At 41.5% G+C, this 12,908-nt stretch overlaps 1 protein-coding gene across 8 annotated transcripts in view; it reads right to left on the bottom strand.

The window, feature by feature from the left end:
* Window positions 1-7,600: 7,600 nt before the first annotated feature.
* fat1a (FAT atypical cadherin 1a) overlaps window positions 7,601-12,908 on the bottom strand; it is a 74,019-nt gene continuing 68,711 nt past the window's right edge. For 3 of the 8 annotated variants that reach the window (XM_051386695.1, XM_051386694.1, XM_051386697.1), the window contains 3 exons: window positions 12,210-12,347; window positions 10,348-10,383; window positions 7,601-9,225 (listed from right to left, as the gene is read on the bottom strand). In XM_051386695.1, the coding sequence (XP_051242655.1) occupies window positions 8,546-9,225; window positions 10,348-10,383; window positions 12,210-12,347 (854 nt within the window). In that variant the 3' untranslated portion in view covers window positions 7,601-8,545. Of the gene's footprint in view, window positions 9,226-10,347; window positions 10,384-10,800; window positions 10,861-11,827; window positions 11,892-12,209; window positions 12,348-12,908 lie in introns of those variants that run through there. The other 5 variants (XM_051386696.1, XM_051386698.1, XM_051386700.1 and 2 more) reach the window with 4 other exon arrangements.

Genomic DNA, 12,908 nt, shown 5'->3' with positions numbered 1-12,908 from the left:
CTTCACTCTCAGAGTGCGTCTGGAGACTTGTACCAGTTGCAGTGCAGTAGCTGACTGCGTATTGACGTGCTGCCTTTGTTCACACTCCCTACCTGAGCAGCACGTGTGCGTGACGGAATGTCTTGCTATTTATTTCACCACCCATGTTAACAGATTAGAGCAGTCACATTGCCCGCCTGACTCGCATATCTCATCATCTCTCAGCTATGTCTGCAACGACGCCTCCCAAAAGAGTCAAGGTCTTGCCTATTTTCTCTGCGAGCCATGCGCGGTTCCCAGTGAATAGCCTACTATCTGTTCATATCGACAATATACCAGCAACATATTCACCTTTCACTACAGTTTCAGTGTCTTTTGAATGAAAACATATATAAATGTATTTTCCAAACTCAATACAATCAATGGTTCTGTGGACAGAATCCATTCATGTTAACAAGGCTTTTATTGTATGGCAAACTCAGTATAGCAAGATAGGGCCGGCAGCAGCAGCCACGTAGCCGGCGCGCTGTCGGCATAAACACTGCATGTGTGCCAGACGAAACCGCCACGCGCCTTAGCCGCTGCGCGCTGCTCAGGTCGGCAGTGTGAACAAGGTGTAAGTCAGGGGCTGAATGCATACAGTACAGGCCTCAAACTAAAGCAAAACCGCAGCGCACATTTTGTGTATATCGGTGTTGTGTTCTTCCTACATTATAGAAAGTAGACAGTCTAGCTATCTTTTTCTACTTCAAGGACCCAGATTTGGTGACAGACTGTCAAAACTCACAGCAACGAGCAGTCCTGTGCCCTCCGAGCACTCGTATTCTACTCTGTTACGCTTGCTATGCAGAGTAGCATAGGGAGAGATGGTATAAAGCAATGGTGAACAACAACAACAACTGCTTGTATCTGTTGGTAATTTTGAGCATGTAAGTGCAGAAGTCAGACAAAAACCAAGAATATAGACACTGATCTGCATGATTTGGCTTTAATCTTGCACACCAAACTAATTCTTCCTGTAAATCTGAAGCTGAGAGTTCCTGTATCTACCTTCCGTCCCTCGTTGGAGCCGATGCTTCACTGTTTTCCCTGCCGTGCCTTTTGTAAGTATCCAGAGCAATGAGACTTTTATCTAATGGATAATTGAAGCCGTTTATAAATCAGTAATTTCAGCGGTAGAGGAGCAAGCATAGAACATGTAACCCAGCCCAAGACAAGTAATGAACAGGCATCTGAGAGGGGGAGAGACATATCTGCAGGGGATACTGTGTTTTGTTTTTACTCTCGTGCTTTTAGGAAAGCACACTGCTGCTACAAGGATTTACTTTTACTAAAATGGTCTTAAAGAGTAAACAGGATAATGCACCTAAGAACGTCAGCTTTATGCCACATTGCCATTTTCTTCTTTAGTCTTTAGAAGAACATCAGAGGTAAGAGATGAGACACAAGTACTTTTTGTATTTTATGCCAATTAAGCACCTTTTTTGAATTGAACTGACAGAGAGCAGAACAAAGAGAAGACGAGGTCGACGTGTTCTTAAAAAATACCTCCAAAGAAGTTTCTTCACTTCATTGGCTAAATAAAAGACAGAGGACTGAAGAGACACAGAGAGGTGGAGGGAGATGCATGGTGTCCTATATGGTTTCATTACGCCAATCACAGGAACAGGTTCAAGAGAGCCGTTATGAGCCCTGTGGGGGAAGGAGGGGGTGAGAAGGGAAAGGGTGAAAGAGAAAAAAGGGAGTGGGAGAGAAGTGCTGTATGTGGGGGAGGGAAAGGGCAGATTCAACTGTGATGAGGACAGGAGGGTATCGAGAGGAGTCCCCCCCCCCACACACACACACGCTCTTTCTCTCATTTGAGAGAGCTGTCAGCAAAATGAAGGAGAGGAGACAGAAGTAATGTAATGAGTGCGGTCTCGACACAGCCCCGGCATGTCTCTGCTGCTTCACTGGTCATCACTACATCCCACAGAGAAACAAGAGTGTTTGCTTTTATCTACTGTTGCTCCCCCCCCCCACACCCATCGTCCTCCTCTTCCTCCTCCTCCTCCTCCTCCTCCTCCACTTGGCCGGTTGCCATGACAACAGCAGAGCTCCACCCAGGAATGAGATGTGTATGCTGGTAGAAAGAGGATTATTGGGGTCAGTGGTCTCTGTGTGTGTGTGTGTGTGTGTGTGTATGTGTGTGTCTGTCTCTCTCACGCACATACACACATGTTTTCTCAAAGCACATGGTTATGCACAAACACATAACAGTACAGTAACTGATTCATTCCAACGTGAATGGAGGCAGACAATTAGTTTTTTGTTTTCGGTTGTTGTTGTTTGTTTAGTCCGTGGATTCTCATCCCCTGCAGAGTTAATTGAAGTTGTTTTTTTGTTTTTTTCAACTGACTGACCTTCACAACAACAATTCAAATTTGAGTTCATGTTTATGTTGTGCTTAAGATTGTTATTTAAAAAAACTGGGTTGTTATTGCACTACTTTTACATTTTCCTTTTAATAGTTAAAAAAGTTAAAGTTAAAAAAATACTGAATCCTACATTTTTCCAAAAATACATTATTGTAAGACCCCCTTTGTCTAGTAAACACCCACTTCTTTCAAACTCTCCAGTTTCTAATGCAAGAGTTTTATAAAAAATGTATAGTCGCTAACAGAGTTGCCAACTATTTTCATTGGAAACTAGCTTAGCCTGCTCCAATAGTTGCTAGATGCTGCCATGCATTACTTAATATAGTGTCACTGTCTTATTAAAACCATGTATTTCCAAAAAATCAACTTCTCATTAAAGCCAAATAGTCGCATTAATGAAAAAAAAAAAAAAACAGGTCCATATACTTTATACCATTCACACACTTCATAGAACTTCTCTATGAGTTCTCACAGAAAGTTTAAACAGCCAGAGTTCCTGACAGCGTATTAGTTTTTCATCAATCATGCCTCGAGCTATGATGTGCTGTTTGCACAGAATGTGTGCACAAGACTTTTAATAAATGCAAGTTGAGGTTCCTCGTACAATATGCAAATATCAAATACCTCAAATATCAAGTCGAATCAAACAGAAGTGTCGAGAAACACAGAGGGTGGAAAAAGGTGATTAACAAGAGGCTATGGTGTTTAAACATGTCTACACCGTACTGGAAGTCTGTTCAGTTATTCATGACAGTTATAGGGCATCGACCCACCTCAGTTGTCTGCCCCAACATTATTCTCCACAGACAATGCAGACAGCGATACTTGTCGAGGTGGTCGGGTCACAACAGAGGCAGCGGGCGTGAAAACTGAGGTGAAGATTCCCGACATGTCTGTTTGAGCTGCATTAAATGTTCTGTTCAGCCATTTTGGTGTGGAGTGTTGCAAGAATAACTTCTATATTCCAGCTGAAATGTAACAATGACAGTGCCATTAGGAGGAATGTGGAGAAAGATTTCAACTAAAGAACAATGGTGCAAAAGGGCATGAAAGGAAGAGAAGTGGAATTTATTAAAGGAGCACTTCACCAGTTTTTCCACATGAATGTCATTTAATAATGAGGAATACTCCCAACAGTTGTCTTCTGTGGCTTTAGTGGAGTTTTGTCAAGTCTGAGAAAATAATGATACCATATCATTAGTCTTTGGCTTGGGCTTAGAGACCACCGACTCCACTTTTAACACTCTTCCAGCAATCTGTTTTCAATTCTTTTTTCGAGGGCCAGTTGCTAATGCAGTAAACTGACTGTGCTCAGCAGTATGTTCATCATCAGCCAGACAATGAATGAGCTGCCAGAGCTCCTAATGACCAAACACTATAATAACAGTTGTTAGCTTGAGGAACTCTTTCATTTTTAACTAACTTAACTTAAAATAACTTTTTTCACTTGGTTTACCTATTAGCTTATCTTATTTACAAGAATTTACAAGAGTTATCCAGTGTTTTATAGCCTTGCCTACATAAAAGTAATATAATAATGACACCAAGCTAATTTCCAATTTCCATTTTGTGAAAAGGTTTTAGTCTTTTGAACTCTTGATATTGTATTGATATGTAAATTTGGTGATTTCAGAATTTGTGTAGATAAAGTTAAGGATTGCAAAGGTGAAAAGAAAAATCGGATACATCTTAAGCTATGTAAACCATTTAAAACCCACTGAATACGCTTAAAAATTCATGGTCTCACAGTTGAAAGTGCTGTTTGCAAGGGGCACAAGAGAGCGTGATCTCCAGTAGACAGAGCAGTGTGGAAGAAATAATGCAGAGTTTAAGTTTACATAACCTAAGCGCTGTGCCGGTTTTCATACCAACTGATCCATGAATCGTCTGATTCGGCTGACTTTTGTTCTTTCATTCAACCAGAAGGATCCCCTGAGTGAAATAATTTGACGAGTTGCAAGTGTTTCCCGTTGGGTCTTTCCTCTGTTTTTGGCCCCTCGCAGTCATCCTCTCCTCCTCCCCTTTCATGAGTTGTCATATGCAGCCATCTTGTGGTTGTCATACAGCATTACAGACTCACAGCCTCCCAAGTGAGCGCTAATAACTACAACCCTTGAAGCAGAACGCCTCCTTTCCCACAGAACTGTGAATAATGTTTTAATAGGTATAAAAATCTTAATTTGTTTAATAGAAACACACCTGGTGCCATTTCCGGAGTTAATAGGATCCACCAACCGTGAGATTAAGCAGCACATGAGTGGCTGCAAAGTGATTCCATTACCAACCACTGCTAGAGTTTGGAATATCGTTTTCTCCACATTATACCTCACTGACTGTTGTGAGACCTGAGTGCTGTTTCTGAAAATGTTTTTTCATTTTGCAACCCACTTCAGAAGGAGTTATCTGTTCCCATTAAGTGGTTCCAGCAACCTCCGCCTTTTTAGGGTGGAAAATGAATAGAAGTAGAGGAGGAGGAGAAATGCACACATAGACCCAAGAGCTAATTGTTTCACAACCAAGCATCTTCACTCCCCGGCTGTGAAACAACTCAGAGAAGCGGAGCAGCCTGACGACGCCCCCCTGTGGGAAAGCAGTTAAAGAATTACTGAACATTTTATTTACGAATGTACACTGACAAAAACAGTTTTTGGCTAAAGCAAATGATTTCTCATGACTTAAGAATGACTTCTATTCTCAGTTAGACTCAACCGGGTTAAATAAGGGATCAATTAATGTGTTGCCATGATGTGTTAAGATGTACTTCCAAGAGTGGGGCAAAAGTTGCAAAAGAAGGGATACAGACAACAGTAACGTGCAATGAGGACCGGTTTGTTTTGGAGAGAAGGGAGGAATTACAACATGACCTTTCAACTTGGTGCTACTTTGTAATGAGACATGGTTTATGCAAGATTTATGTAACCTGTGGCTTTTTGTTTGGTAAAAACGTTATCAGGCTGTGAAAGATCTATTTGCCTCCTGTTTATCCTCCTATGGCTGAAATTGCTTTGTACTTTTAACCAGTTCCAGTGTGTAATATTAGGAGGATCTGTTGTCAGATATTTCTTATAATATGCATAACTATGTATTCATTTGTGTATAATTGCCTGAATATAGGAGTTGTTACGTTTGAATGAGCCTTTTATATCTACAGACGCCGCGGGTCAATTCCATGGAGTCCGCCATGTTGAAATGTCATGTTTCTACAGTAGCCCAGAACAGACAAACCATACACTAGCTCTTTGTGTAGCTGGATCCAGGAGACCATTAGCTTATCTTAAGCTACAGACTGAAAACAGGGGACGACCTATGGCTCCAATGGTGCATACCAGTCACTTCTGGAGCGTCCATTGGTTGCCTGGCAGCTGGCACCATATTACCAAAATGTTAAACTATTAATATAAATGTAGAACTGGAGGCTGGACAGATTATTAGAAAGTGAGAAATCTGTGACCTTTTATTAAGATGACTTCAGCCCTTAGGTCTGCAGTGATAGATGTTATGGGTTCTTCAATAACAGCAATCAACTGTTCTTTTTATTTTTTTGTTTTTGTTTTTGTTGTCACTACTGTGTACATTTTGAAAATGCCCAACCTTGGACAGCAGAACCACTATTTACAGAATGTGATTGTAATGTTATTGCATAAAAAAAACTTTATTGGAGTTCTTTCTGATGAAAAAGTTGTGCCACACACCGAACTTACTGTACTTACAACACCATTATAAAAGTTACCTAGAAACTCCTAATTAAGTCTCATTATAAAGTGGTTCTGAGTTTTTATTTAGTGTGCACCCCAGCATGGACCGACTCTGCAGCCCTGTGGCACATCGGCATCACTATCATGCAGACAGTTGGACATGTTGGTGACATGATATGATTCATTAGAGACAGGCTGAGGAGGGCTATGTCTTGACTCTTGACAGTAGTCAGCTTATATCAGCAGATGCGGAGCGACTCCGCTATCCGGACTGAAGGTCAAAAGGTCACCTTTCACCACGGAGCCCAGCAGGAAGAACAGTCAGTCATGCGGTGGAGCTGTGACCAGGTCAGCACAGCGTGGAGAGCCAAAAAACACACAGCACTGACTGCAGCGGTGGACCGGGCCTGGAGGTATCAGGGTCATGTTAGTTTATCAGCCTTGTGTGAGACAACCAGGGTTTATTGATACAAGCAGCCGTAGGGAGTCAGAGGAGGGAGGTCACACGGCGCTGTCTGCGAAGAGGCCTGAAACTATATGTGTTGGGGAGTTCATGATTTTAACTCCAGACACAGTTTCCCCTTTTTGTTTCTCCTCATGAACTTTAACTCTGAAATTGTTAAAATCAACTTATTGCACGCAGTGTTATACGCACTCTGGATTGGATTGTTCCAGTTCTTTATTGAAGCCCAATGATGTTTACACTCCATGTATTTTATTGCTGCAGGATTCCATCTTCTTTAGTCTGACATATTTGTTATCTGTGAAAACTTTGGGAAGAATTAAGCTTTGTGAGTTGTAACGGTATTCAGGTGCATATGTTTTGCCTTCGTTGGCCACAGTTCTGTTGCTTTGATAGAAATAATCATGTAACTGTCTGACTTTAAGATACCACAGAGTATTTTAGTTAACTCTGAAAAATAACAGTACAATAAGCTACAAATGATGTCATCTTTAATATTTGCCGATCATAATTATCAGGAGCTTAAATTGACATGTTTAAATATCAACTTATCAACACATTGTCAGCAACAGCCCAAACCCCCAGCAGGTTTAGTTTACTTACTATCATAAGAGAGCAAGAAAAGCATTAAATGTTTACATTTTAGAAGCTAGTGCCAGCCAATTTTATGCAATTAAGCTTAAAAAGTTGTTAAAATGATGGTTCAATTGCTGCAGCGGCCCAGGGTTCGAATCCAACCTGCGGCCCTTTGCTGCGTGTCATCCCCTCTCTCTCTGCCCCCCTTTCTTGTCTGTCTTCAGCTGTCCTATCAAATTATGGCAATAAAAGCCCCCCCAAAAATGTAATTGTTGCCAATTAAATGCAGTGAAACAGAAAACCCAAGGGTTAAAGGTTTAATATTGGACCTCGAGCATTTTAAACAACTAAAATACTAAAAAAGGGACCTGTTAGTTTGTATTAATATTTCAGCCCAACACTTTTTGCACAAAAACTTGATTCTGTCCATAAATCTAGTGTTGGAAATAATTGCACACAGACAGCAGAGATATTTTTTAGGAATAATTTATTGCCAGTAGGAAAGCGTGAGCTTGTGGCAGTATTCAATAAAAACCTTAACAAGACCATAGCATTGCTCACACACACATAGACACCTGAAAAAGTCACGTGTCCATGGATAACTCTGCACTATAAATATATTGGGTCCCATTTTCTTGGTGGAAAAATAAAGAGGTTCCAAAGTCAAAATTTACAAACAAACAAATAAAAAAAACAACACAAGAATATGCAGTCGTTCATTGAAGACCCTTTTTTGAAATGAGCAGGAGACGATAAACTTTACGAGTACACTGTGATCGGAAAAGCCACGCTCTTTTCTTCTCTCTTTTTTAAATGTTTCTTTTTTCGTGAATGTAAGCACAGTAAGGCTGATAATGTCACACCATTTAACTCTTTTTTTTTGTTGAAAATAAAAGCATAGAATATCTACAAAACCTAGTAAACTTTGAAATCAAAACTGTACATTTAAATTTACATTGAAAACGAGGACTTGTATAAAAACATTTTGCTTGGTTTTATTTATAGAAACAAAGATACTGTGGCGAAATATTCTTTTTTTTTTCATGATGATTTTTCCTGTTGTACATTGAAATGTTGATCCTTCAGACAATCCACCTACTGTGTGTGATGACAGTGACTTAAAGCGATGGCACTGCCAACTCAAAGGGGCAGGAGTTGGACTGAGCAGATGTTAAGATGCTACAGAGTCTCACCTATAGCTTCATGAGATCTTCTCAGATCTTCTCGGCCTACACAACCAGTCTCAACAACCCCGGTGTTTGGACTCAATTCATTGTGTGTGTGAATGTATGTGTGTGTGTGTGTGTGTGTGTATTTTCTGCGTACACTTATTGTGCATGTTCAGTGTGGGTGGTGTGTGAAGGGCTAACATAAGGTATAGCTGTGGGTTCAGGCACTTTTGTTTGGATCCAGTGTCAGACTTCAGTGTGCTGTTGGGAGTCCAGCCCCGGGATGACCAGACGCTCAAAGTGGCCCTCGTCCCCGCTCTCATAGTCGCTTATCATCACCTCCGACTCCTCGCAGCACGCCGACATGTCCGAGCAAGAGGCTGTGGACGTGTACAGAGACATGGACATGTTGTCCAGAGCTGAGGAGTCAAAGTCCCGGCTGCAACCTAAAGGGTACCCCCCTCTGTAGCCACCGGTGCCCAAGGTAGAAGCTGGGGTGGTGTTGGCTGAGGTGGAAGTAGCACCTTGGCCCTCGGTGTCGCCTGCGTCGCTTGCGTAGGAATGCTGTGGCAGGTACTGGTTAAGGCTGTAGAGCTGGGGCAGGGCGGGGCGTTGGCGGACCCCGGGCGAGCCACCCGGGCCAGTCGCAGCCGGGTCCAAATCTCTTCCCAGGGCCCGCAGTGTGTCGCAGCGGTCGCTGTACTCTGGCAAAGGTGGCGGTGGCAGGTCGTCGTTTGCAGGGAAGTCCTCTGGCGGCGGAGGGAAGTCGCTCTCAATGTCAAAGCCGCCGGGATAGTAGTCGGTGTCGATGGCACTCGGGTCATTGTACAGAGGGGCGGGTGACTCCACAACCTCATACTGTGGAAACTCCTGGATTCCAGGAAGTTGAACACTTGGCATCCAATCAGATGTGTCCCAGTGATATCCTGTTTGATAAGGAAAAGCCCAAAGCACAAACACAATCATTAGTACTCTGCACCAAAGCTCACTGAATCCAATACACAACGATTAACACTGACCAAATAGCATCATGTTAATATTAAAAACCCACACCATGCAACAGTAACACAATACAACGTCACACCAACACGAGTTCATTAATAAACACTTGACTTCACACCACTTTGTGAAAGCAACTTTTTAACACACTGACACATTCACAGACTTAGACACAGTGAAATTAAAAGTATATTTATCTACATCTGTTTCTGTCTCCGTATGTTATTTGTTTAGTTACCTACCAAAAATATGTGAAAACGTGTCAAATATTTTTGATTTATCATCTCAAACACGGCGTACACATATATGTATCCAATCAAATGTGATTTGGGCCAACTAGCTAACCCCTACTGACCTCACCTGACCTAATGGGTAGCTAACTGAAAGATCATGGATCACAGTTGTGTGTTTGGGTATCAGTTTGTTATTGCACAAAGCCACGCCCACTTCTGAGCGATCCAATTAAATCTATAGGATCTGATTTAAATCCTGCCAGTAATTATACCTCACCCCCATATCCAGTTTCACATAGGAACATGTCAAACTACAGATGATAAAGAAGCTAGAACTAGAGTTACCGTTCCTTCCACCAGTTCACCGAACAATTTACAAATATAATGGAACTTTCACTAAATCACTTTAACATACAGTAAATTTCTGGGTTTCAAGTGTTTTGTAAACAGTTGCTGTAAGTCCTGTGACAAACAGTAGTGACACAGACACACAAACACAAACGCCTTCCATCCAATAGTTAGTCACTGAGCAAAATTTGATAATATAATGCTCGGATTCACATTTTCTTTTATGTTGTCACAGCATCAAAGCCATGCATGGGAATGTTTTGGGGGTGATAAATGATCTTAGAGAGGTCGACATAACAGCTTATGAGGCCACTGATGCAGAAAGCGCTCCGTGTCACACCAGCTCGGCCTCGCAGAGAAGGTTTTAACCCTCTCCTCGTTAGGCTTTGGGGTTAGTGGTTAAGAGTTAGCGGGTGGGATCTGGGGAACACCGGTTAACATCAGGCAAACAAAGATGTAAAAAGTCACCTCTTGGGTTCTTGAGATCGTGAGCCAAAAAAGACTCTTTATATGAGGCGAGAAGGAGGAGAAAGAGAGAAAGAACAAGTCACGTTAAAACCTGAGAGGAGAGAACAATCGGCTAAGAACACTAATGAAATGGGGGACAATGAAACACTGAAATAATGAAAAAGAAAAGTGACAGGTTAATTAATGGACAACAGGTTTGCCATTTTCTTAGACTTCTTAAGGTGTGCAATCAAAAGTTGGCAAAGATCAATAAGGAGACTTGAAGGCAGCACTTATTGTGCCTATTTAATTTAGTATTTGCGTCTTTTTAATTACCAGCTGAATCTAAAAAGGGAGCACGTCAGGGTTGGAAGAGGTTTGTCTGTCTAAGATAATGGCAGCTCCATAACCTACATCTCGCATCCCAACACCAAAGGACACAACTACTGGCAGATGGAAGCAATAAAAGAGTACCTTCTCCTTCCACCGTGTCAACAACAGAGTTGACAAGGTGGATTACTGTCACTATGGAGGCTTGTGAAAGGTGGGGGGGGGGAGGAGAGTGGGTGGAAGAGATCTAGCATTAGTACAAATGCTTTTAGAATTTGAAAATAACCAAAAACAGACATATGAGGCGCATGGTGGTGGGAGGGATGCCAACACAAGCGACACATCCCACTAATTGTCCTTATTGCTGGACACACTTGATTTCCATGTCTTCACTAAATGTCGGGGGGGGCTTTAATGGCTGGCACAAGACAATGGTGAAAGGCGACACAGTGGGTGGGGGGGTGGAGAGGGGGACTGGTTTTGTTTGTGCAAGATAACACACAATAACAACATACTGAGAGGCTACGGGGTGCCATTGACAGTACAGATGGAAGAATCAGTGAAATTCCCCGGAGATATAAACGCATTTTTCAACCCCCGACACAGAGAAAAGCCTGTCTGTGTTTAGACAACAAACTGAGGAAATGAGGAAATAGAAGTGACTCGTTTAGGAAGTATTCAATTAGAAACTCAATTCAAGATTCCTTCTTATTTTTGAGGTAAGAGATGAAGGGTTCGATGACTTGCAGCATGATGATATCCCAGTAATGGGGGTGGGGGTGGGGGTGGGGTAATAAGTACGATATGAAGAGGGAATGGGAGAACATAATCCGTGTATACCCTTGTGAAAGGTTCCTCGATGTTTGCTTTAAACATCCGTTTGTAGCTACATTTTGAAAATGAAAAAAGAGACAACAAAAATGAAGAAAAAGCATGCATGTAAATAATAATAAAAAAAAGCAGACATCTGTCAAAGTCAATGACCTTGTGAGTGATTTTCAAAACAGAACATAACTGCTGCCTGAGTAAGTCATCAAACTCCTTTTGAACGCAGGTAAACTAGAAAACGGGGTCAGAATCTTTTTTTTAAACATATATAATCCCAGGAGAATTCCAAAGTACAAGTTGTTGTGATTGCTTCCGTCTGTACCGGTAGTGATTGAGGACTTACAGGCTGGACCCCCCTATTTAAAACCTTGTTCTGGATCTGTGGACTGATTTGATCCATATGGGAGCTGAAGCCCCGCAGCAAAAAGAAAGAGAAAAGAACACATGACCCCCAGAGCAACCATTTGGGCCATCCATACTGAGCATGCAAAGAAACAGTGTTAGCACAGAAATCAATAATGCTCTACAACATAAAGGTAACTGTTGCAAAAACCCTGCAGGCTGATCAGACAAAAGAAAAAAAAAAAGCAATAACTCATAACAAGCGCAAAATTACATCTCATACATGTTATATAAAATATTGCATTTTTCAATCAATGCTATCTTTTCATTATTTTACTCCACAGACTAAGAGGATAGATTTAACATGCTGAATGGCGGCATACCGTTATCATCGCAGGACTCTGACTGGAAGGAGCTGAGGGACTGGACCTCAGACATGCTGCCCCTGGTGTTGTAGGGGTGACAGGCGCTGTCCTCCACGGGCTTCTTGGTCAGGCACGGTTCCAAGTCCACCACTTTAGCTGTGAGAGAAAGCACAGTTTGATTTTGGTGCACACCGACAGTGCATGGATGAGATCCTGTCCTTGTTGCTGCTTTTTCTACATTTAAATTGTTTATAATCAGTATCAAACATGTATATTTAAGTATCGCAATATATGCAAAATATCTGCAAAGGTCTGTTCAATGAATGCTCCACTGTTAGGCATGAGGCGAAACTCTTCACATATTCCAAACCACCAGTTTTCTTGGAATTTAGTTTGGAATTAAATTGGAAACACTTTATTTTAAGGGTCCATTATTCCCTAGCAACTTTCTGGCAGGTTTCCTGGAATGAGCAACATAATTTGATACAAATTATAGAGAAAAAAGAGACAGAATTAAGTTGATTGTGTTGAGTCAATAAGTGGTTGCTGATTTGCTCTATTTAAATCCAAATGATTATTAATTAAATAATTTTTTTGGGAATGACATTGTCCATATATGTTGAACTGTAAGGTTAAACTAGCAACTAATTGGAATTATTTAACTGGAAGTGCACCAATTAAACACCGCCTCTATTTTCCCTGTAATTACTACCAAAT

Source organism: Dicentrarchus labrax, unplaced genomic scaffold (assembly GCF_905237075.1).
Source record: "Dicentrarchus labrax unplaced genomic scaffold, dlabrax2021, whole genome shotgun sequence".
Classification (NCBI taxonomy): Eukaryota; Metazoa; Chordata; class Actinopteri; family Moronidae; genus Dicentrarchus; species Dicentrarchus labrax.
This window is presented reverse-complemented; position numbering and strand designations above follow the sequence as displayed.